The sequence below is a fragment of the Triplophysa dalaica genome, chromosome 23 (genome assembly GCF_015846415.1).
Source record: "Triplophysa dalaica isolate WHDGS20190420 chromosome 23, ASM1584641v1, whole genome shotgun sequence".
In the NCBI taxonomy this organism is placed as follows: domain Eukaryota; kingdom Metazoa; phylum Chordata; class Actinopteri; order Cypriniformes; family Nemacheilidae; genus Triplophysa; species Triplophysa dalaica.
Window position 1 is genome coordinate 7,308,261 of NC_079564.1, and position 27,359 is coordinate 7,335,619.

The 27,359-nt window shown below is 37.7% G+C and overlaps 1 protein-coding gene across 1 annotated transcript in view; it reads left to right on the top strand.

Moving 5' to 3' along the window:
* LOC130413555 (contactin-associated protein-like 2) overlaps nt 1-27,359 on the top strand; it is a 252,047-nt gene that overhangs the window by 138,965 nt on the left and 85,723 nt on the right. The window contains exons 9-13 of the mRNA XM_056738847.1: nt 5,112-5,261; nt 11,307-11,469; nt 17,468-17,574; nt 19,095-19,214; nt 19,755-19,955. Coding sequence (XP_056594825.1) covers nt 5,112-5,261; nt 11,307-11,469; nt 17,468-17,574; nt 19,095-19,214; nt 19,755-19,955 — 741 coding nt within the window. The remainder of the gene's footprint in view (nt 1-5,111; nt 5,262-11,306; nt 11,470-17,467; nt 17,575-19,094; nt 19,215-19,754; nt 19,956-27,359) is intronic.

Genomic DNA, 27,359 nt, shown 5'->3' on the forward strand with positions numbered 1-27,359 from the left:
GGATGAACTGTTCCTTTAATAAATTCCCTACCAACCCCGAAATAGTAGCATTGGTTTAACAGAAAGTGTGCGTTTCATAAATGATCGGATGTTTAATCAAATTTCATTCAATGATAAATATAGATGAACAAAAAATAGATAGAAAATATTTATTATTCTTTAAAAACAGGAAGCGATTGGTCAAACAATTGGGCGCAGAATCAGGACGTTTCTCCAGACTGTGATTATTTTTACTTTTCAAATATGTAATTTCTTTTCAACCTGAATTATACGTAAAAGTAACACATTACCGATCCGTTGTTATGGGTATTAGAAGCAATTGAGAAATGCAGCCTGTTGCTTTTAACACAGCATTCGCTTGCACTATTTTTGATTTGTTGAGGATGAACGTGCGAAGGCTACCGAGCGGTCTTGTGTATTTTACATCCCTCACAAAACCCTGTTCAAACAATAATGGCAAGTCTGAGCTCTGTCCCCAGGAGCCCAAAGGCTGTGCCTTAAGAAGTGGACCTGACCACGACAGGCCAGAGTCAAGAGACAAACAAACTGTAGCTTTGATTTTGGTCAGCCTCTAGGTATGAATTAAACAGTATGTGGTTTTAAACGATGCTTGGATGAATATCATTAGACAATTGGATGAATAGTACAAACCGACATTGGACCAGCTTATTATTGCTCAGGGGTTACCTTTATTTGCCTATGACAGTCATAGAGAATCAAAATTTATCACATACTGTAACCAAGACCTCCCACTGAAAAGCCATTTCTTTGTGGATTTGAGAGAAGACCTGATACATATTTCATGTTTGAAAAACAATTTCAGACAGACCACTATCTAAAAAAACATATTCATGGAAACAAAGAAGCTGGAAGTTCTCCCAAGAGCACTCTTTGCTGGCACAGCCCAGCATTAATCATGGGCCGGGTGTCTGTGAATGGTGAGGAAGAGGAAACTTTCCAGGCAATCCTTTTTGATGACATTATTGCATCTGGGGCTTCTTGGCTTGAGTTTTAGAGGGTCTTTTCCAGCTTTACCCAGACCCACATACTCAAATAACAGCCTTACCATGATGACAAATAGAGCTGCGGGCTGTGTATCCCGGTAATTGCATCAGTACCTTTGAACCTCATATGAGGATGCACCTGCTTTTAAAGGGCACTGAATCCTTCAAATGTCATTCAAACTTTAATGGACTTGTCTACCTGAAATCCACCAGGCATTTATCAAAGACCATTTGGTGGTGATGGCAGAACTATGTAAGGTGGATATTCTTTGAATGCAGAAGCTGGTCTTGTAATGGATGTGAGGACTTTCTCTACCCCTAACTAGCAATCCAGGGGAAATTTCAGAATTGAAGCTGTTGGGGTGACTTTAACGTGAGATGATGTTGCTCAAAATATATTGAGTGGTTTAAAGGGATAGCTCACCCAAAAATCTAAGTCCTGTCAAGTTATTTACCCTCATGTCAATAAAAACCTTCTTTGGGACACAAAAAAAGCTATTTTGAGGTTTTGTGTTCATCCAATGTCATCCAATGTTGTGTGGTTACCAACGTTCTTCAAAATATATTTTTTTGGGCACTGACAGGTGAATTAAATGAACATTCTGTCTTCATTTACTCATTTAAATCCGAACATTTCTTTGTCCTGATGAACGCAGAGAAAGATATTTGGAAGAATGCTTGTAACCAAACAGGTCTTGGCCACCATTCAGCTAGCATAGTACGAAAAATTGCTTTATAAATTTCTTTGTTCTGTTGAATGCAAAATAATGTTTGAAGAACGTATGAAGGAATACATTTCTGGGGCACCATTTTTTAACTATTGTCATTTTTCCTACTATGGTAGTCAATGGTGGCCAAGAACTGTTTGGTTACAAGCATTCTTCCAAATATCTTTCTCTGTGTTCATCAGAACAAAGAAATTTGGAACAATTCAATTGGGAGTAAATGATGACAGAATTATTATTTTTGTGTTAACTGTCCCTTTAAATGGAGGTCTTAGGTTGGTTGAGATGAAAAGCAGACGACTGAAGCTTACTTAAGTCAAGTCTAGCCGTGCCTTTTGTGGAGTCCATTCAGGTCAGAAGTGAGAGACAAATTGTGTATGAGATTCCGATGAGCTGAAAGTCATCATGGGAACGTTGATTAATCAGGTAGATAAGTAATGACGGTATGTTGATCTCTCAGAGTTCAAAGGACCCACACTGTGTTAACAGAGGGTTTCTTCCTCTGGTAATTAATCTGTGGCAATAGGTAAAGAGCGCTGGGTCTCTCACGGGACATGCATGGGTGCTGCTCTTTCACACTGTTGTAGCGTAATTAGATATACCGCAAAAGAGCTGGAATGCAGTGATGCTGTGGCAATGAAGAATGCATACCTAGAATGAACTCCCACAATGCACCTTTCTGACCTAATTACAGAACCTTTGAGGATTCCGGAAAGTGGAGGAGAACCATTGTGAACCTAATTTGCCCAGCTCATTAATATTAAATAAGGGATGTAAGGATCACTCCGGTTCACTTCGTCATTTGGAAATTAGGTGTGAAAGATGTTTCAAGTGGATTGCCAGTTTAACATTATCTGTATTTTCCTGTAGAAAGTAAAATAGACAACTTTGAACAGTTACAATTCCATAATGACCTTAAAAGGGATAGTTGCCCCTCCAAAAAATTCTGTCATAATTTATTCACCCTCATGTTGTTTAAAATCTGCATGTGGCTCTTTCTTCTTTGGAACACAATAGAAGATATTGGAGAATTGTCTCAGTGGTTTTGTGTCTATACAACAGTAGTCAATGTGGCCAATGTAGTTTGGTTACCGACGTTCTTCAAAATATCTTCTTTTGTGTTCTGCAGATGGAAGTTAGTCATAAAGGTTTAGAATTACAAGAGGGTGAGTAAATGATGCAATAACTTATTTAACAGGCTTCATCGGAACAGTAAATATCAAGTAACTTAAAATGTCTGTAAACTCGTAAATAATACTTAATGAATGGTAAATAATACTAAAATGGTAAATGAACTGGCTTTATTCATGTCTTAATCATTTTAATTGATTGAATCAACTTGAAAATACGTTAGTTTAGACAAACAAAAGTAAAAGTCACCTTAGAAGAAATAGCTTCTTAAAGTAACAGTTGTACAAAACAATTGCTTTTTCTTTAAAGGCATGTTCCAACCTCACACAAAAACAATACATTTTATTGCTCAGCTAATAAAAAAATAGACAGCCAATTCGAATCTATTCGACTTTAAATGGTTCAAGCATTTAAAACATGATACTGCAGCGCACAAGCTTAACATAACATTATGGTTCTTTGGTGTGAACGCTAATATAATTATTGTTATTTTAAAGTCATGTTTGGTGTCTTTTATCCTTAATCTGAATCCTATCTGGTCTTCTTTCAGCATTGTGTTTTATAAACTCACAGTTTACACCATAACCTCATCAGCTTTGTTTTCTCGACTCTCAGACAAGGTACTAACATTGATTTGATGTTGTTGTCGTCACATTATGTCATTTAACATAATATGCTTTATACACAAAAGCCATCTGTTTTCCAACCGTCCAACAGATCCAGCTGTTTGCCACGCTGTTCTTCCAAAAATCTGCTTAATACGATCGTGTAAGCACAATATGTACAAAGAACCTGATGGATGGCGTATGAGCACACCCTCAACATTTGAAAGACAAATTCATCAGAGGTAATGGCGTGTAAGGTATTTTGGCCTTGTTCGTGCCAAGCGAACTGCGCCCACGAGAGAGAACGGGTGAGAAGGAGAGAACGGTTGTTCCATGTTTTGTGGTGTGTGACAGATAGGTAAACTGGTCACAAGGGTCTTTCAATGAGGTAATGTCTTTCCACCAGCTCGTGATTAATGATTGAAGAGAACTCATTCTTCTGAGCAAGATTCAACCTGGTTATTATTTTCCGATGACTTTTGCCCTTTGTGATAGCATCATAGTAAATAACGTCTCTCTGATTTATCAATCTTCAGTAGCTGATGCAGGTTTGTTAACCTGGACCTTCATTGCCTTGAATCAGCTCTCTGTGGAGCTTCAGATTTGTAATTTGATGCTTGTCAGCCTATTGATCATCTTCATATGGAATAGATGGCGGCTGACTTGAATGACCTGTAATCAACTTGAAAGAGGAGCAGACTGCGGTAAATTGATGTCCTACTTTTTTGTAACTAAATGGTTGGGAGGTCAATCTGTACTGTAGGTTGTAGAATATTTTTAGGTGTTTGTCATTTTGGCTGTAGTTTATATAGGTTGAATCGGAGAGCATGGTGCTAGGAACACCAATGTCATGGGTTTGGAAACAACTCATAATATTGTCTTGTCTGGGGAAAATGTTCTATTTCTATATTTATAAATCTTTACTATCGGTCACCCTTCACATCTGTCTGTGGGTTTTGCAAGTATTTAAACAATGAAAAGTATTAAAATAAGTCAATTTGACAAAGCAGTTTTTATTTGTTTTAAAAATATTGTTTTTCTATTACTGAATAGAAGGGGTTTTGAAAATACAAGGCCAAATGCATAAATATGCAATTGCGGGATTATGGATGAGACATTTTTAGTTAAAACTTAAAATATGAATTCTCAAAGAATGTGTTTATTACCAGTATATTGAATCATCTTTTTAATATTTATGATCGAGTCCAGACATTAGAAATATCAGTCTATGCACGCGTTTTATGTTTTAAATAAGAGAAAAAATCATGCATTATGGATGTGAATTTTTTTTACATTTTTGAGAGAGAACATACTTTGTAGGATTTCTTTTAATTAAAATGTGCAAACCAGAAGCAATAATACCCCACGAAGGGATTTCTCTTTATTGATTTCTTTTATGGATGTGACAATTTTATTGCTTGACTATTTAAAACTTTGTTTAAAAAACACATCAATTTCGTTCAAAACATTAATAGAGACATTACATGGGTATTAAAACCTCAAACTGACACATCTGATCAGTATGGTAAACACCTTTGGTAAAAACTTTTTTAATCTTAAAGTTGACAGTTGCATTGAATTGCCCGAATGTTGATACTCTTTATAATAAATCTAATCTAATGCATAATTTGTTTCTTTTATCATAGGTTCTGGTCTGAATGATGGAGAATGGCATGATGTTCGCTTCCTGGCCAAAGAGAACTTTGCCATGCTGACCATTGATGGCGATGAAGCGTCGGCTGTGAGAACCAACTCACCTGTGCAGATCACAACAGGAAGCACGTACCACTTTGGAGGTGCGTTTTTATATGATTTTGTTAACACCGAGACCAACTTTACATTGACTGACTCAAGAGAAAAGTACGATGAGAACAGATTTCAGATTTTCTCAGTATTCCTGGTGCACAGGAGGCTGGTGCGGATTCACAAAGGCCTTTGAATTCAGTTCTGCTTAGAGTCACAGGCTCCGCTTGAAAGGATTTGCAAACTTTTCTCGCTGCGCATGCATAAACATGACCCTTTAAAGAAAGAAATCTTGATGGGCATTAAAAATGCTGATATGCTTTTATGTTTTATCTCGTTTAATTGGAAAACTGAAGAAAATTAACAGAGGGATGGTCTATAATGGAGGAAATAATTGGCCCGACAGATTAGTGGGAACGTTTGAGGTTCTGCTTCCATTGCCTTTTAACTCTCATGGGGTCTGGTTTGTCAAGGCAGAATGTCAGCGTAGATTTTGATGTACAGATGAATAAAAAGTGTATTACTTATTTAAAATACACTTAGGGCTATAACTGCACCTTCCAGAAAAAACAATGGGCCACACAGTGTGACTGAGATAAAAGTCAAATGCGATCCAAAGAAGGGCTTCTCACTGATGTCTCCAGTTGACAGGCTAAAACTTTGTCAGGAAGTTGTCATGAAATCAGTCGGAGAGCTTGATTCGTTTGGATAAAAGTTTCTAAAAATCCAACAATGCTGCAAGAGTAATTGTTGGTCTTTTTATGAATTTCTTAAGCAAAATTTTTTTAACCATGCATCTTTTCATTCTATCCGTGTGCTAAGGCACTGTGACCTTCTTCATCTTTTCAAAGCTAGAGCTCCAAAGTTTGTGTCACCAGACAAGCTCATTTCCCCACTCTGATAGAAACATGCCCACCCCGTGCCCTCTTCAGCCCACCATCTGTCCAATCAGACCGTTGGCAGATAGTCAGAGATAAGAAGGTGGGCAGCGGCTCAGAGAGGCAAGTATGCAAAGGACGCCCAGCAGTTCGGGTAAAAAGCGTTGTCTGCCGCTATCAACCTGACTGACTGTTTAGGCTGAGGGATTGCACGGCTGATAGCTTTATCAGCCTCGCACATCTTCCAAAAGAGCTAAATGAGGTAAGAAGCGCAGTCCCCCAGCTCTAGGACTGGCTCGGCCCGACAGCGCATTTACACATGACAGCCCTTAAAATGAGATCAAAAGCTTCACTTCTCCTCCCCACGCTACTGTTGGTTCACCTGCGCGTTGCTATTATTATCAATCATGCTGCTTCATCCATCACTTGTATATTCCAGGGAAGAGCTAAATCTGCCGTCTGATTTGTTTACTAGTGACAATAGAGCATCCGTATGCCCGTTATGTAACATTTTGGTTATTTCGGTGGGAATGTGAACATTGAAAATTAAATGGTGAATCTAATTCATACAAGCAGGTTTCAGTCTTTGTTTTGTTACAGGTTATGTTTCTGTTTGTTGTGTTCAGATATTGTGTTTAATTACATATTGGTTGCAAGCGGTTAGAGTTGTAACAAGCCTGGGTCTCTTTAACAAGTAAAATCTACTTGATTAGTCTCTTTTTTCCCTGTTTTATTTTTTTTCTCTCTGACTCAAAAAGGAAAATTCTGTGATCATTTAAAACCTGATGATTTTCTTTCTTCTGCATAGCACAAAATCAGATATTTTGAAGAATGCTGGTACCAGACAACAGCGCTACCCATTTACTTTTGTTGTATGGACACAAAAAAAAATCAATGCAACTCAGTTCCGCCGTTGTTCGGTTACCAACATTCTTCAAAATATCTTCTTTTGTGTTTAGACTGTCATACGGTAATGACAGAATTTTCATTTTTGTGTGAACTATCCCTTTATAAATGAATCAATGAGCGCTTTACAAAACAGCCACTCCTGAATCTCCTTCTATGGTTTGAGCTGCAAGTTGCGTGTTAACACTGGCCTCAGAGCACATTAGTTTTAATGCGGTAAAGTCATTAAAGACAGCCTGATCAGTCATTGTTAACAATGGCAAGGTCAGCAGCAAAACAAGCAATTGCAGGCCCAGATTGAATTTCCACAGGAAGCCTATGAAAAATAGTTCCTGTACTAAATCATGTATTCCATTCTCCTCTCTTGCATTAATGTGAACATGCGTTCTCATGTTGCCAGATTGACACAGCATAACAATTGTGCTGTCATTCCTATGCATTGACCGACGCTTGATCATCTGGCCAATTGTATGATTGAGAGCTCGCTTCTCAGAATCAATATGAATGAGGAAGTTGATTCGGGGAATTGGCTTTATCTCCCTTCAGGAAACAATCCTTCGATGTTTAAATGGTTCAAATGGGATGGCATGAAATCCCTCATGTAACAAGTATTAACATTTAACTATTGTTTCTTTTTCTAGTTTCTCAAAGGCAGAATATCCCATGTGGGTGGCATTTTGTCACAGCTTTCTCAAGCAATTTTCCTCCTTAAATAGAAATATGTAGATAAACACAAGACAGAGTATGGTTTTTGCTGTGTGCAGATTGGAAAGTGAACTCCCTGTTGGTTATTACTCTTATCAGTTATGAGATAATGACTCTAAATTCCAAAGACAGTAATGTGTGTTTGTTCAAGATAAGCTCCTGGTAGCTGCTCGGTTATACACCAGATTTACATACACCAGATCCTCATTATAGAGTCAGACACACCCCTATGATACTGTAAGAATTTTGTACTAAATGTCTGAGACATTTTCAGACATTGAGACTCCTGATATTTCCTTGTTTCTGTTGTTGCAAATATGCAATCCAACTTTTGTTTGATGTACAAATAAGAAGCGCTTTTGAGAATTGAGCTTGAAACACCAGATGTCAGCAGGGTATTAAACCATAAAGAGTAATATTCATGATTTGGTGTGATCATTTTTACTACCACTATCACCCAACACAACTATTTTTCTGGTTAATTTGTAACCCTCTGCCGGTAAGCAAAAACAAAAGAAATCGCCTCATTCATTGTTTTCCGAACCTCTCCACTGGGACATCCACCTTCAATAAATATTACAATCTGTATTCCATTTTAAAATCAGAGTTATGATCGTGCACAGACTTTACCTCCCCCTCACTCAACAAAAAACCCAAGATACTGATCGTGAGCTCATGTGAACAAACATGATTATATTCAGCACATATTTGATCATTTAAGTCCTTGTGGAATATTCTGACACATAAAAAAATCTCCCCTCAGTTTTCATCTCTTCAAAACAAAGTGTCTCACTTGTATTTGTCTGTTCTTAGTAGAACATGGAGAATAACTGTTTGTTTTTCCAAAGAACTAACGGTAACACTTTCCTTGAAGCATGTATGTATAATGCATTATAAAAGTAGTTTTAAAACATTGTAATACACCTTTTAATGCATTGTAATATCTTATAAATAATTGTTATTACAGTTAATACATTATAACACTGAGCAATTCATTGTTACACCAAACATTTTAAATTGGTTATACTTCTTTACAACTACATATAATGCATTACAACACACATTATGAAGAATTATAGTGCATTTTACCCTTTAATGACTAATATCCATGCATGCTTCAAGGGAAGTGTTTTCAAACTAACTTAAGAGCTGATGCTATCCTTACTTGGTTGGATGCTGAGCCAAATCCCATTTTACAGATGATGGTTCTGCACATTTGTGCCAGACCTTACCAACTTAATGCCTGTCTGACGGGAGATGGCAGTCGATTGGATATTGTAATAAAACAGACACCGGTGAACAAAGAGCCTCAGAGTTCCTCTCCAGCGGACTTGAGTTTACAACAGCCATCAACCTTAAGGAGGTCAACTTTTGGTTTAATGTCTTTAATAAGTGGAATCAATGAAACAAAGTGTTTCAAATATCCAAGTCAGAGTAAACAAAACGGTGCACCCGGGTTTTTTTTAAGCGAAGAATAGTTTAACCGTAGGAACCCTGATAAATCTTCAAATTCTCTTTGCCGGTTATGAATTATAATTGGAGCACATAAACGCTCATTAATCTTACAGTAGATGTTCTGTGATCTCTGCATTATAGTCGTGCGTGCCAGGGTGTGAATTGGACTGAGTCAGCTTCGGTCTCTCTACCATAATTTACAATGTTATCTTGTCGCAAAAGTTACTCTCCTCAATTAATTACGACACCAAGATGGGACGAAAGCAGTCACAAGTTAGTCACATCCAAGCGTGGGTGACAAAAACCTGCCTTTTCATGCGTCCCATGCTGATCAACCGTGGCTGCTGGCAGCTTCCCAGTTACCCACAAATCCTGGCAATCATTAAGATGCCACTGCGTCCCTGCCTGAATTTGTCAGCAGATGCTCGTTTTTTTCCACAGTTTTTCCCTCTACAGCGGGACACATTTCCCTCAGCACACTTTCCGATACCCCGACTGCCCACCACACCCCTTCCAGAACCCCCTTCCTCATCTTCCGTTGACTGCTCAGGCATATAGACTCCTGGACAGGTGCAGAAAGCAGACAAGACAGATGGTTAGGCAAACTTGCGAAACTTCGTTTTTCCACTTCGATTTTTTAAAGGAGTTGCAAGCAAATGCTGTTCCCTCCAGATGCTCTAATTTGTAGATTAATGTCAGGGGGCTGCGGGGTGAATCTCAATAGGACGTTCTGTGATCAGCACAAGAGAAAATAAGCCTTGTTTACCTTCATTAGAACCATAAACAACCATGTGCATTTGACAGATGTCACGGTTTCAGGATTTCTGTATTTTTTTGTATCAGTGGTCCATTTAGAGATGTGTCTTTTGATTTTACCCTCATGCAGAACATATTTACAAATGCAGTAGAAATTGGAATTTCATTGTTTCTTTTATGGTCACTAAAGGTGTCACAATATACAGCAAGTTAGAATAAAAGTGTTTCAATTTTCAGTATTGTTGTAATTCTACACACAGTACACTCATGTTTTGAGTGTGATAATACACAAATACACAAACCAGACACAATCATACCCTCAAATGGGGAAGGAATGGCGTTTTTTAGAACAGTTACCCCATTTTTATTTTCATGTGCCCATTTATGAGGAATATGGACCCTTAAATTGACACATGGATGTGTCAATTCATTTGCCTGACTGTGGAAAAACTGTGCTATAAAATAACAAAAATAATATTGACACCAAATATTGATCACCAAATATTGACATCTGACAATTAGTTGGCAAAAACTAGATTCTTTTCATCTCAAGGTTGACATTTGCATGGAATTGCAAATTTTATTTTGGTGTTTAGTTCCTATTTATTTTGCCTGCAGTAATTACTCGAATGATTATCAAACAGCGAAGAAGTTACATTAAATCTTGGCAAATATCCAGTGCAGTGAATTCTTCTAATGAATAGTGTTTTGGTGTATTTTTATCTTATTAGAAAGCATCTGCGTTGAATGTGGTTGTTTGGAACTCGAATGACCTTATGCGTTGTCATAGATATCACATTGTTAATTAGGTTAGTTTGATAAGTTTGTCCCAGTTAAGGGTCCTTATCTCCGGCTTTCGCACTTAGGACACTAGATTGCCTACACGCATGTCATTAGATCACACTCAGCGAATGTGTATGACCTTTTTATTCCTAAGCGATTTACAGTGCACCCCAATTACTGAATATGCCTTGCTCGAGGGCGTGATGGTTGTCAACAGCTCAGGGTCACCCATATCTAAAAATGAAGCAGTAATCCCTGAGTTACTATAGCAGCCCAGTTAAGTCTTCTCTGATATGAGAGCTGCACTGGAAAAAAAGAAAATACAAATGTTAACTGGTAAATAAAACTGGAAGTTGGTTGGTTGATACCTTCTCATATACAGCAAAATATATTTTCTAGTTTTTTGGAATATTAAATTCCAAAGATATGAAAATACATTTGTGGAAGGACCTGGATGGCCAATCACTTTTGATTTATATCTTATTTTAAAAGTTACATTTATTTATATTTTCATTTATATATTTTGGTTTTGCACGTCCTATTTTATGTTATTGATGATTATCACCCTTATGATGTCCTTGAGAACCTTACAACTTTTTTGTTCTCTTTGTTTAGGTTATTTTTTAAGAACCAGAGCATCTCCGTCCCAGCGTTCATTCCAGGGCTGCATGCAGCTCATCCAGGTGGACGATCAGCTGGCCGATCTGACAGCGGTGGAGCAGGGAAGAAGCGGCGCCTTCGAGAACGTCAGCCTGGACATGTGTGCCATAATTGACAGGTCAGAACCATCCCTCCTCCCCTGCTCTGCCATTAAACAAACACTGGCTGAGACAGTGATTATCGGGTGCAGCAGACTGAGACAGTGGCTTTATTCCCTCTTGTAGAGTCTGCCTCGGGGGCAGGATCTGTTGCATTCTTCCCGTGCTCCCTGGAGCTGGCCGTCCTCTTGATACTTTATTCCTGGAGTTCAAGTAAATGAGTAGTTTAATCAGTAGGAAGATGCTTTGCTAAACCTGCCTTTCCTTTATATGTTGTTATTGAATTTTTAGAGGCGTAGACAGGAGAGCAGCTCTCGGTTATTATCTTCAGATTGATTTTACATATTCTCGCTGTCTGAGGTTTAGCGTACGGTTACAGCTGAAGCAATTCGTCTCCTTTAGCATGTAGATGAATGAATGGAAATCTACGCTCTACAGTCTCGTGTGACCTGAAAATAACTGTATGCAATAAAAGACACGGTTGATTTACTAAAGTTAAAGAGAATCATGACTTGATTTTCAGCTGCATGTGAATTCATATTTTATCAATTTTCTAGCATGTCTTTTGGAATGGAAAATAGATTCGATATTTTGTATATATATATATATATATGTGTGTGTGTGTTTGTGTGTGTGCTGGCAATTTAGTGTTTTCTTGAAATAATGACTCATCTTCCATTCTAGAGGATTTCCAAGCAGATTTGAGGTCCTTGTTCATCTATTGTGCTAGAAAACAATCATATGCTGCCAAATCACAGTTTATCAGATCATCGTAATGCTTATTAGATGTCATCCAGACCTTTTAAATATATAAATTGAATTATCTGTTCATTGAATAAAATGTGTCATCGCACATCTGGGGGTTTATTGGATGTTGTTATATGGTAGAGAATCGCTTGACAGCCCTTATAACATTATACTGTAATGATGTCATGTTATTCCAAATTTGTACAACTTTCTTTCTTCTGCAGAACACAAAAGAAGACATTTTTAGGAATGTTGATAACTGAACAACACTGGCCCCTATTGACTTCCATTGTATAGAAACAAAACACAATACCTTTCTCGAAATATCTTCTTATGTGTTCCACAGATGAAAAAGTCATAAACAGGCTCTGAATGTCATAAGAGTGAATAAAGCATGACAAAATGTTTTTTTAGACGAGCTGTCCATTTAAAATATTTAAATAAATTAAAAAACTACAAATTATAATTTCAATATAAGTATATAAATGTTTGCACGCCAGTCTGTCTGCAATCTGCATCAACCTTAAACTGACTATACGTAACATTTGAAACAATTTATTTATCCATTGCTATATTTTTCGATACTATCGATATTTTGTGGCCCTGGATGTGAATTATCATCTCAATTATAGATGTATTCATACCATTTAAAATCTTGCTTTACGCTCTTCTAATCGACTTCTTCTTTTTGTTCCTCGTTCACGTAACAAAACGAAAGGTGATCGGGCTTTCTCTATGGCTTCTACCAGACTTTGGAACAGTCATCCTCTCTATAAATATTAGATCTTCCCTTTCTGTCTCCATTTTCAAACCTTCCCTATAAACATATCTCTATTCTGAGCGATTAATTGCAGATGTTTATATCTTTACATATCTCTCTATGGTTTTGATCAGTGTGATAATTTTGCTTTTGCTTTTAATTTTCTTTTTCTTTTATATAGTATTTTAATATATCTTTACAGCACTTTGGTTACAACTTCCGTTGTTTAAAATGTGCTTCGTAAATGAAATTAAACTAAACTAAACATATGTTCTATTATATGTATATCAGCAAGCAGAAAGGTTATGCTGGTACTTTAACATTCACATGGATGGCCTTTAACTGGAAAGAATAGCCATTTAATAAGAATAGCTATTTGTGCAGTTGTTGGTAATTTGCTCATTTGAACATTTATATTTGTGGCCCATTTATGTAATCACTGACACTCCGGAAAGATAAAGTCCCACACAAGAAGCCATTGTTTACATTCCATTAGATTCCTTACGGCTCATTTTAGAAGCTTAAGATCCACTTTAATATTGTGTAAAGATGTATTGTGCATTAATGTGTCTCATTAGACTTACAGTCCAAGGCTGAGTACATTAGCAACATGATTTAAACACCAACTCAATTCATTTTGCGCATCACCGACTGAGTTTCTGCTGCGTGTTTAAATTTGCATCCTCCGCCTGACAGTCGATGTTTAGATGACGGTTTCTTTCTCCGCCGCTCTGTCATTGTGTTTATTTATGCTGTTGAGATTATGGTTTATACTGCGCTACAGTTAGTTCAGGGTCCCCGGAGGAAAATCTCTTCTTTATTAGATCAGGCCAGATAGCGACTTCCTCCGCCTCCCTTCGCTCAGAACGGAGCGCTCTGTAATAACAGAGCAGGCAGGAGACTGTTCAACGCTCTCTGTGTGTTTTTTCCCGTCAGTCTAATGATGCTTCGCTGGCAAAGCTCCACAGTGCCGGCACGGCGAGGAGCAAACTCATTACGAGGAATCGAAGGGGGGGCCACTCGCTCGTCACACCATTGATTTTATGTTCGCTTTCATCAGCCGACTGATGTGCTATCAATCTTCTTTACCAAACCCATCTCTATGTTTGACGTGTAAAAGAGTATTCCACGTCCTCCCGCCAGGAGACTCTAAAACGCGACCTTGCGACTCGAATCATGCCCGTGTTCCTTCTCCGATTTTTTTCTCACCCCTACAGTATTTTACATAACTCAATTGCTCTCGCATCAAACTATTTCATGCACAAGTTGTTTCTGGGGACTTCTCGGATTGTGACTCATCCTAAATCTGTGTCACGGGGGGTGCAGGGGTGAGACGCGAGTGAAGAGAGGAGCTATAAACTAATCTGCGGCCATCTCCGGGGAGACGCTGACTGGTGTCGCACCCCGACGAGTCTAATCTGACGAAGGCATTTGAAGCCACGTGCTTTCGCTGCTCATAATGGTCGTATTAGAAAACTGTCACTTTCCATTACAAATGCGCAGCTAGGGGTGTAAACAGCCAGAGCTGGGGGAAAACAATGCTTTGGGTCTCTTGGCTTCAATAAGATGTTTCCTAGATGTAAATGCAGACAGGCACACGTGTATTTTCGCACTCTTTATCTTACTTTTGGAAATTGGAATGAAACCAACAGTATGCCAAATGACCACCCGAAGGATACGCTTGGTCAGGCTCACTGCCATGCAATCTCCGGCTCTTTGTTTGATCAGGAGCAATACTGAGATCCTTTTCACCCTTCAAAAGCTGACCCATGACCAAAATACACATGACTTAATAATTGCTGACAGCCGATTTTAATTTGCAGGCTGGCATGCATTGCCATTGTAGAGATTTGTAAAATGTAGGTTTTAACTTTAATGGTGCACCCCGTGCACCATACAGAGTCCATAAAGAAACCGAAGAGCTTGCACAAAGTCCAGACCATTTAACACCTATAGGATCAATTGGATTAGCCAGACCCATTTATCCAGCACCAGTGCTTGATCTTATCGATGCTCTTTTAGGTGCAAATCCCAACTAGCAATGTTTCAACATTTAGTGGAAGCCTTTGTGGAAGAGTAGAAGTTTTTGTGCCATGAAAGGGAGGTATTGATGCCTAAAATCTGAAAGTACTGAATACTACGAATTTCCTAGTGAAACTGCTAGTCCAGGCTCTCTTTCTGTCCACACTGGACTATTGCAATGCGCTACTGTCTGGGCTTCCTGCTTGCACAACAAAACCTATAAGATCCAGAATGCAGAGGCAAGAGTGGTCTTCAATGAACCAAAGACAGCACACTCCTCTCTAGTTGCTAGTCTATAGTCGCTCGCATCATATTCAAGACTCTGCTCCTGGCCTGCAAGACCATCAGTGGTTTGCCCCCCCCGTTATCTTCATTCGCTATTTATGTACCCGTCATATCCCTACGCTCTGCAAAGTAACAACATACCTTCTCAGGATCGGTTACTCATCTGTGGAATGATCTGCACGCTGCTACAAGATCAGCAGATTCTGTGGACATCTTTAAGAATCGGCTGAAAACATATTTCTTCCGTCAGTACCTGACCGATCAGTTCTGACTTCAATCTCGTTTCTACTCTTTCTATATATAGAAAAAACGTAGCTCTGTATACTGTGGTAGGCTTTGTGAGACCAGTTTTATTGCACTTGTGCTTTTTGTTGTCCTTATGTTGTTCTAGTTGTTTCCATTATTTACCTCATTTGTAAGTCGCTTTGGATATGTAAATGAAATGTAAATGAAACCGAATATTGAATAAGAAAGTTGTCGCTTGTTTTTTTCTCCATTGCAAATTGATGAAATCTAGAAATATGGGAATTTTATTCAGTAAAGAACCTCACACTTTGAGGGTGGGGTTGAAGCGATAGTTCACCTAGAAATTCACCTGTAGTTCACCTGTATTACTTTTTTTCTTTAGAACGCAAAAAAATATTCTATAAAGTTGTTTTGTGTGCATACAATGGAAGTCAAAGGAAGCCAGTGTTGTTTGGCTATCAGTTTGTTTGGCTATCAACATTCTTCAAAATATCTTCTTGTGTTTTGCAGATGAAAGAAAGTCAAACAGGTTTCGAATGACTATTCCTTTAAGAGAATAAGCCATTCCAGAGCTAAACTGCATTTTTAGAATTTAATTTAAGAACATTTTAAGAAAATACAATTTAATTTGTGACTTTGACAGAATTGTTCGCCACAAATGCGTGCTTACAGAGTAAATAGGGTCAGTTTTGAATGAATGTGGATTTTTAGGTTTTGAACATTCTAAAAGCGAAAATGAATGTGATGTCCATGCTTCCAAAAACTATTGGTAACTATTGGTAATATAGCGCATGTCTTATCTCACAGTGGCATGCTGCTGTTGACTCTGACTGAAGTTTTATTATTGAATTGTGTTATCAGTGCCCACATAGATTTCCAGGGACCGTTCTGTTGTTGGAGTTTGATTAATGAACATTATAAACTTTGTCACCGCACCTCTCTCCTCCGGCACAGATGGCCAATGAGGTAACCCAATTAATCTAGGCATTTCACATTCTGGAAAACTACGGTTTGACAGCACTACCCCAAAAAAGTCCCTCAATAGCACTGCAGCAAAACTTGTAAGACTTAAGGGTCATTGTTAGAGGCTTTGTCAAAGCTCCTCCTATGAGGCCCAGGCCTAATGAGTATTAGCTCCAAGGGGATTGTTCCCTAATTTCATTTTATACCACGTTTTGCCGTGTTAATGGATTTGACACGCAGTTGGCAGGACCGTGTAGGAAACTCTGGAAATGGACAGCTTAAATTCAACACAATCTCGGCAGCGAACAAGCATCGCTTCACCAGATTGTCGTTTTTATCCTTGACCAGTTGAAAACACCTTCGATGAAGACTGTTTCTTAATTAAATCGAGGAGAAAGTCAGTGAAGCCATTAATTGTTTAAACTTTGGCGTTTTAATTAGGATTTCAGTTGGACTAAGAGAAAAGATGTTGGCAAATCTGTGCAATTTGATAATCTTGAAAATGTGTGTTTGGCTTGGTGGGAATAGTAAACAATTTTTTCCTGAGGCTGAAGTTATCGGCTCTTTGTTTAATTGAAAATGTCAACGTGTTCCCATAGTCCAGGAAAATAGATTAGCTGGTTAAACAGGAATTAGTATTTAATGTGTAAAGTTTCCTGATTACCTTATATAAATACAAAAACTAGCCATTGTCATCATCATTTTTAACAGTTTGTTATGATTGAATGACATATATCGAGTTGTACAGTATGTATGAAGTAAAATGATGACATCATCATTATCATAATACCCAACACATTCTAACTATTCTGAGCTAACGCTCAGTAATGTATTTAACATATCCAAGGTGTATTAACAAAGTTAAATAAAGGAATGCTTTCCCTTAGAGTAAATGTGGATAAACAGCACTGAAGCAAATTTGTTAACATTGATATTCTATTTAAGATGAATTGCCTGTATGTGTGATGAACATACATTATTATATATTTTTTCAGATGTATGCCAAACCATTGTGAACATGGAGGCCGATGCAGTCAGACCTGGGATGGGTTTACGTGCATGTGTAATGGGACAGGGTATGCAGGAGCCACCTGTCATACATGTAAGTATGTGTATTTGCATGTACTGTATGTCTGTATATTTTTGATTATTAACAGAGAAATGTGTGTTTGTGTGTGAAATGTGTGTCAGCTGCATTCTGGGGTCCAGTCAATGACCCCTCCATCTTTAAAACTATGTTTTATATAAATTCTATAAATATGTCAAACATTCACTGTAAGGGTTGACCTTAGGGATGTGATGTAGAAATATCACTAGCTCAGTATAAAAAGTTCCCACTAAGATTCAAACAACATGCAACAAACATGCACTGCCATAGAAACAAAAGAGAAGAACAAAAGGATTTTCTTTGAAATTATGGATTATGCATGGAACGTGTGACAGTTCTGTTAGCTTACATCTAAAAAACTATTTGAGAAATTTCATGGGTTTGCATTTAAGTATGTGCTTAACATGTGAAGGTGATGTGAAGGGCTTCTTGAATTGATTGAATTGTATGAGATGTCTAGTTATGATATTTTGACATCACACGGATCAGGAATAATAAGATTGTTGATAGCTCTATTTCAACATGTTTGCTCTTTACACTTTAAATCAACATCATTTATTTAACAGCTTTGTTAAACATGAGTGGAAAGTCATGAATAATTCATATTCATATATATATTTATATCATTTTTAAATTGAGACAATTGGTTTTCAATGCATTTTTTATATTATGACTGAAAACATGGTGTGCGTTTGAAAAAATCCTGTCCACCAATAGAAAGTCAATAGCGCATTTATATTGTAATAAAGAGTTTACAGTATCTTTTTATCCGACCATCATTTCCCTGAAGTCAGTATAACTTATTTAAATCTCCACAGGTTTCTATTTCCTGTGTTGTGTTTCTTTAAACATATTGATTCATAGAAAAAGGGCTACTGTATTCTCTGTGAAGTCCTTTTGGAATTGCTTCTGAAAGCTGCGATGGTTCACTGATGGTTCAGTACCAGTGCAAAGAGGAACTTTACGTGACCCCTGAAGTGAGATCAAATAAACAAGAGAGTAGAAAGATACACAGTGGGACCGGTTGCACATACGTCGATAAAGATGAACAAATCTTGCCGTACACAAAATAAAGGTAATACTGATCAATATTAAGGCATACAAACAGTACAATTGTGTGCACTTAAACTATTGGATTTGTAAATTTCAAGACTCAGCATTTAAAGCTTATGATTTTCATCCAAAGTGAAAATATTGTAATTTGGGACCAACTTTTGGAAGATCAGTTCAAATGTCTTGCTAGAACACCATGGTGAAACTGTCAGATTGTAATCTCAGTAAGCAAACATAGTGCATACAGAATTGGTAATTTAATTTCCTAGTTCACTTAATTAGTTCTGCACTGCTAGCCTGCATCCCCCAATTTGTGTGAGAATTTACATAGAAACAGAATTTGATCTCATTTTCGAAATGAAGGGTTTTAATTGAAGCGATTGCAAAAATGAATTCGCCAGAACCTTCTTCAGCTGGTCTGTTTAAAAGTTGTTTGACGTAACTTTTCATTTTCCCTGCAGCGGTTTATGAGCAGTCCTGTGAGGCCTACAAGCACTTGGGCAGATCATCAGACGCCTACTGGATTGACCCAGATGGAAGTGGACCTTTAGGCCCCTTCAAAGTCATCTGCAACATGACGGGTAAAGAGTGTTTTTTCGTGGTGTACCCCAGCACTATCAAAGTGCTTTTAGAGAACAGTCCCTTACACCTGTTTAATAAAACAAGCCGTGGATTACATGCTTGAGACATCTTTTTATTCCCAAAACACACCATGGTATCCGCAGAATCAATCACTAAGACATCTCAAGCCATTTGTTTCCAAGACAACCGAGCATTTCTCTATTTAGGGCGGCACTGCTAAAAGTTCTTCTAATCCAAAAAACATGTAGGGACATAAAAATGTTATCATCAGAACAGCGACTTAGTCATTGCAGAAAAAATATTTTTTTATTTGATGGGTACATTTTGTAATTTTTTTAGGCTGGAAGGAAAGATTACAGTTAAAGGATGTGGGGGATTTCACGGAGAGAATCTTTCATAAGCGTCATATGAGATTGAAATGAATAAAATCTTGGAATATACGGATCCATACGTACACCGTATCTCTGGAACACACAAAGAGGCTTTTCTAACTTCCAGTTCACCTATTTAATAACCATTATGGTATCCATGTGTTTTAGAAGACAAGGTGTGGACGACTGTGGTGAATAACCTGCCGGCACAGACGGCAGTAACAGGCTCCAGTCGGGAGAGAAGGACTGTACTTCAGCTCAACTACAGCGCCTCTATGGAGCAGGTCACAGCTATAACCAACAGTGCTGAACACTGCGAACAGCACATAGCCTACGCATGCCGAATGTCACGACTGCTCAACACACCAGGTATTGAGAGATGGCCATGTGTGTGTGTGTGTTAGTGTATATACAAGTGCTGGCGTTGGACTTGGATGCTATTTCCTTGTGGGTGTTAGAGGGTTAACTAAGACTGAAATGTCAAATAAATAAAAAAATTATCCAGCCATAGCGCTAGTTCCCACCAGAACAAATGAAGGTCAAGTGTCTTGGTAACAGGGTAAACTGATTGTGAAAAGGATATCAACCTAAATAGCCCCCCAGTCACTGACACACTCCCACTTTCCCCGCTCTGGGCTTAGATCCCACTCTTGTTGGCTCTTTGCCCAACTCTCGAAGTGCAATAATACTTCCAGAACACTCTTTATTTTATGATAGCACGGTTTCAAGAGAATTACTGTGTTTGCCCACTTGTTGCATATGTGTGGGCTAACAGCTGGACTTGATAAGTACTTGGTGGTAGATGAAGGCTATTGTGTGTTGTAGAAAGAATTTGGTTGAATAACAATTCACTGAGACAAAGTATAACTACATTTACAAATTATTATCTTCGTAAATTGATTGGCTTCATTTTTTTTAGTTTAGTATAAACTATGGCTTGATTGGACGCATGTGCCTGGCCCGCGGATATCTTCCGGTCTGTGTTTGTTTATAAGTCTGGCTAGTGGCTGATATTATGACAATTTTTTTACCAATTTATATTCATATTGAATTGTATAATAATTGTATTAAATAAACAGTTTGATGAATTGTATTGTACGGACATTTTATTAAAGAGTACATAACTAAGGATTTTTAAGGTCCTACTTTAGTTTATGGAGTGTCCAACCAAGTTAATGTACATAGGTGTAAAAACACTATTATTTCATAATAATTGGCAGTTTTTCTTACCTTACTTCTTTACTGACTCTCAAATGATTCGTTTCGTGATTCATCCGTCTAATCCCCTCATTTCCGCTAGCATAGTCTGATGTGATTGGTTAGATGGTCTAGTCTGCTGTGGTTGGTATACCGCGAATGAGCTTCACGAGATACAGTGTTTGGGAGAGAAGAGTGAAGTTTTCGTGGGCAGTCCTAGCAAACGTAGGCGGGGACTATATGTAATGAAGTAAATCGCTGGCGGTTCGCGAATCAGACTGGGGACGACTGGTTTGCGTGATTCCGAGTCGACTCCCTTTTTTCCAGCCAATAACTTTGGTATTCATTCACCTTCGGATTTACAATTTGGCAGACTACTTACTTTCAAACACAGCAACATTACCCAATGCATTAAATGTAATGTCTTTGTCGCATTTAAGTTTAGCTAAGTAACGGTTCTTCCACTGTTGGTAACCCAAAATAATACTGGCTAAACATACTTTGAACTAGCTAGCTAATGTAACTTGCTTTCAGAAATAATCTACAGGGATTATCCGGCATTCTTTGCGGATATGTACAGGAAGTTAAATTTGGGGCACAAAAGCATGCATGTGCAGGAACGTTTGTTTATACTGTTGCTCTGAAAACATCTAGTATATGCAGCAAATTTAACAATCAAATTAAAAAATCCAAAGATGATTTTTGGAACCAACGATGTAGAAAAGAACTGCCAGGAGGTTATAAAGTAGCATTCAATTTGATCTCATGTGAATCTTTTTAGGTATAAAACCGTCCAAATACATATCTGAAAAATATATCTCTTATTATACATTAACAAGATTACTTTTTAATCTCCCCCTTTATCTAAACCCGCAGATCTTGGTCATTCACCTTCTCTCTTGTTTGCGCTTCAGTGCTCTGCCAGTCTTTGCCACTATCCACTGGCACTCCAGGGACCCAATTTCTGATTAGAGTTACCAATAATAATTTGCAGCATGACTGTGACGCTGGGTGCTGATGTTAATCTATTAATGAGCATGCTGCATGTTGAGGGCCGCCAAGCATGTTCTTAATGCTAATCTGACTTTGGAAAAGATCTCTGTTCTTATTGTGGAATCTTGCCTTTAGGTCTCTCACTCACTTACCTTTTAACTATGCTCCGTCTCTCTTTGCTTGCTTTCCATAGTTCATATACAGTAGGTTATTGCTTGTGTTTAATTAGGCATGTGCTGAATCCCTCTCTCTTTCTGTGTGTGGAGGAAATATGTTGAATGCATTGATTTTCCACAAGGCCGCATTAGACATGCAGAGACTTGCAAGTTTTATTGGATAAAGATGAAATTGAAGAAATAGTAGAAACTGAAAAGGACAATTCTGTCATAACTTTCCATATCCATGTGCTATTACTTTTCCAAAGGAAATTACTCCGGAACAAGTGCGAGTCTCTACATGTCCAGTGAGGAGAGCGGGAATCACTGCATTAACATTTCAATTTGAGCATCACAATTTGTTTCACATGTTTTGTCTGAAAATAATGTCAAAAAGAACAGTGTATTTTGTAATTTTGACAATATTTTTTGTAATCTATAGTTTTGTGGACTACACATATTCATATTCTTAGTACCTACTCATTTAAATTCCTATATCGTATAAATACTTATACATGTCAGAATTGAAATTGATTAATCTAGCAGAAATGTTTAAGATTTTTACTTTCCTTTAAGTGTGTTAATTATACATGAATCATACGCATGAGCTGATGATAGTGAATGGTAGCTGGTGATATGCGCTGGGCCATTAGCTTGACTCTCTACAGTTCTGTCCTTTGTTCTTCATTAATCCTCGGTGAAGGACAATCAGAGCAGATATCATAGTTATGTGCTGTGTTGTCAAGCAGGAGCGTTACAGTAGCTAGAAGAATGGACGCTGTCCCCTGAAGTGTTTGTGTGCCCCCCATGTGTATGAATGCGTGATAGCACTATTGTGAGTTTTCAATGATTCAACTGTTTAAATATAAATATGTTCAATGTCCAGATCGTCTGACTCTTCATTGGTTGTTCAAGCTTTGTGATCACAGCATGCTACTCTGCCAATTGAAGAAAAAAGAGTTTGGTCAATCGCAACATTTGCTCCAGATTGACGGAGCATATGCTCAGTAGAAAAGCATTAGTTCATAACATCTTGGCTATTAACCTGTTTGTCAGTGGTGGTCATGGTCAATAATTAATATTTGGCAAATGCGAGTCAAAATTGATGAGTAAATAAAACACCACGTTGACCAAAAGCGGCAATCTTTTGCCTCTAAATTGCAACCCCAGTTAGAACTATAAAACGTAAAGAACTATAAAACATAAATTACCTTTGCGAATTGAAGTAAGGTAAAGATACTTAAAAAAACTGTGTTTTTGTTTATTTTTTACTAGAAAAAATATGTTATGGGTTGCAGCTCTGAAAACACAAAAATACAAATGCATGAACATCAATCTGATCCTCTCTTATGTTAATGATTCAAATCTATCAATATTTGCTTAAAACAATATTCTCCATGGAAGTTAAAGTATTGTAATTTGTTACCCATTATAATGTTTCCCGACACTGATTGTAATGGGATGGAAAAACATGAGAATGAATAAGTAAGAAGAAGCTTATTTTTTTAGCAATCTATCGCTTTAAACATCTGTTTTTAGAAGATTTATAAAAAAACAGCTTACAGATAAAGTCCATGTCGAATCCAGTCACATACGAAGAGACGGCAAACCAAAAAAAACGTTTTCCCAAAATATTCTATCTAAATTGACTGTCAGGTTTCATCAAATTACGAGGAGGGCTGGCATTCTGCGACCAAATGAAGCGTTAAATCTGAATTGCAACCAGGGTGCATTAAGTTCGGTAATTGGGAAGTTAAGCTATAATTGTCTTAATTCCTTGATGCCTTCAGCCCTCACATGGGTGAGCCATCGGGTTGTTATATTCCAGTCTCTTGTGTCTCTTATTGCTCTGCCATTCCCCAGCGTCCTCGCGCCTTTTGACCTCCATTAGATGTGCGCAGTGGACGGAGTTGAGAGATTCCTGCTGTACATGTCCATTTGTCATCTCTTTCCATTACGCCACAATCAACAGTGACGTTTTGTTTACTCCGCGTCTCCTTCGCAGGCACCAGGGGTCCATTTGTATTTAAATTGTCCTCCTTACAGCTAAATGAACCACTTTCCATTATGATAAGACCTCTGCTGTCATACAAAGGAAATTGTGTATGATGGTGATGAATTGAGAAAAGTGTTTTCATTTTTGGCTGGTCAATATAAAGAGACAGTACATTGTCATCGGGAAACTGTGTCTGATTGTGTGAGCAGGACAGACATTGAGCCGGGAACTATCATGGTGGTCTGTGTGTGTTAATGTGAATGTCTACGTCGACATATGAACGATGTGAGCCAATACTGGATTCAGTCTTCAAAAAGAAAAACATTTATCACGATCATTTTATGTCAACTGATGGAATAAAGAGCAACAGATTTTCGATCAAATTTTTTTTTTGTATTTTATTGTACCCTAACTGTTGCAACCTCATAGTCCTGTTTGTTATTTATTTAAACAAATGGGTTGTACCTGGCCATAGCATTAGTGTAAACACATTTTTCTAACAGGCAGCACAAAGTCCAATGGGAACATAAACAGCTCCCATTTAGAGATGAAATTAGGCCCCATTTGGCATCTTCGGATGATATATTTGTTTATCCTGATCTGGTCTTGGCTGCTGTGTTGAAATGTAATAAAGGTAAGAATGCTTAAGTGTACACTTTAATGCAAATAAAGAAATCATTTCAAGTACTAATTCGTCCGAAACTGCACAATTTGTCTGTATTAACTTAAATTTATTTTCAAACTTGTATGCTCTTGTTTTGTTTGTTGACCACAAAGGGAGAATTTTAAAACAGTTTTTAATGACAGTGAACGGTAAGCATCAAAATGATTTTTTCAAAGCGGGTTTCACATCAACAATAACAGGGGGTTTGAAATTAATGAATGAATGACATGTGTTTGTGTGTGTGTTTAAATGATGACATAATTGTCTTTTTTTGAAGAACTGTTCCTGTAAGTGATTTAAATCAAATTGATTAAAAAAGTATTTTCATGTTTCTTGGTTTTGAAACTTTGTATTAATGCAATGTGTTGTGTACAAGGGGATATGCTTAACTACCGAATTTTGTATATTTATATTCTTGGAAGTGATTTGCTCTTTTTATTCCGGTTGTAGATCTCGCAGGACATAAAGATTTTACAGCCGAATGTAATGTTGGAAACCGCAAAGGGCAGCGCTCCGTATGATTAACAAGATACTCTACGGGGTGTGTTGAGCAGAATGGGGGGGGGGGTTGATTCTGCGCTCATCTATTTCTGTCTTTTTCAAAGTCAAATCACACTTGCAATCTTCCGTTCTACAAATCTCCACCAAACCCCAAGTGTAAAGTGTTTTGCACTTTCTCACAGAAAGCACAGACAGAAATAAATTAACAGCTCAATTAACTGTTGTCACATCTCAAAAATAAGCAAGAAGTTTGAAGTTCTAAAGTTTTGATGCATCAAAATGCCTTTAAGATTCCTGTTACTTGTGTAAGGGAAAAAGAATCGACTCTTTGCGACCGAACAACGAATCCTCCAGGGCTCATTTAAACAGGCCGTAACTATCAACTCTTCAGCGGATATTAAAATCAGACATATGGAGTAAACACGTATTTAAGCAAGATAGCAAAATCGACATTTTAAGACATTAAACAGTAAACATGACAAGATAATTCTCTTTAAATACAAACAAGACTTTATTGACTACTCTAAAACAAAACTAAGCTAGCACGGGCTTTGTTTCACCCCAAAACGCAGAACGAAAGCACAATTCGCCTGGGCTATGCCGAGCCCTTAAGTGTTCCTTTGTCTTCAAGCCACTGAACTAGGAAGCTTCTAGTAACTAAGACAAGTATTAATCTGTTCTTTAAAACTATAATATTGCTTACAGTTGAAGTTAAACACTGCACTACGTAATAGCTGCTTTTGCGCTGCCATCAGAATGAATGGCTTCTGCTATTAGTGAATTCCTCTTGTTTTGTTGTTAACCTTAGATTTGTGTGCTTGTCTGCGTATTAAGAGAAAAGATGTGTGTTTTTATGTGTGTGCTGGTCTTTGTATAGAGTGTATAGAGAGTTGTTGCTATAATGTTATATCGGAGTCATCAGAGCATGTCCATGGTGCACAGTTTAAAGAGAAATATACCCACAATAAAATGCAGATGGTCTTTTGTGCCCCTGAAATTATCAGAGTTCCCCAGACGATTCGTTGTCGTGACACTCTCAACTGAACTTGTCGTCGTTCGGTTTACTCGACATGAACCCAACCGTTTGGCCTTTGACCACCAGACTATTCATATTGAGACAGATACGGCATAAATGCATAATGAGATGCAAAGTAAGAGGTTGATGCAGGAACTCTGTTAAAGTGAGAACAGACGTGAAAATGAACTGCGGTGAACTAAAATGGTTTTTTTTGGTCGGTAATGTTCTAGCTATGGGTGTAATTACAGTGCGAGCCACGGTTAAAAGTGGAATGCTATGAATGTTTTTTTTCCTAAATGGTCCTGAATAGTTTTGTGAAATTACCCACTGTAGCAGAGGAGAAAATCTGAGGAAAAAACCTAAAACCTTTTGTAGGTGCTTTGATAAGGTTTATTTGTACAATGCAGTGACATTAAACATTTAAGATTGGCCTATTGGGCCATTAGCGATAATACAGATTAAGTTTTAATATTCTTTTTTTATTTTAAGGTACAGTTTACCCAAAATGGAAAATCTGTCATCATTTACTCACCCTCTTGTCATTTAAAACCTGTATGACTTTCTTTCTACTGCAGAACACAAAAGAAGATATTTTGAAGAATGTTACGAACAACGGAGGTACTCATTCACTTCTGTTGTATTGCATTCTTCAAAAAATCTTCTTTTGTGCTCTGGTTTGAAATGACAAGCGGGTGAGTCATTTTTCATTTTTCCCTTTAAAGGTTCAGTTTTTGATTTACAGCAGCCACTAGCATAGTATTATAGATTTGTAGTGAATCGCACTGTCCAAACCCGACGGTGGCCACCATATTACAAAAAGATATCTTTCTCATGATGACGCATGGAAGATATTATGCGGGCATTAGAAAGACTGTAGAAAGAGTGATGTCTTATTTGTTACTTAAAATAAATGGTCTGTGGATTTTAAGAATAAAATGAAGGATAAAAGCCTGAGGACCTGCGGTAATATTATAAAGTCTTTCCAGCAGAGGCGCGTTAGGACCCGCGGTACTAAGGCTTTTAGCAGAGATACACATAGACATCTATGGAGATACTTTCCAGTAGAGAGTCGTTAGAGAGAAAGATCCCCCGAGGAGGTTGCTTTGATTCGGATAAGTATGTAAATAACGTTGGTAATTCTGTTTGTAAGAATCTTGTGGAAGATATGTTGTTGTTTTTGTTCTAATATTAGCTGTGTGACGGAGCAGTTTTGAGCGTGATTTTTTATGTGGACATATAGATCCTCCTT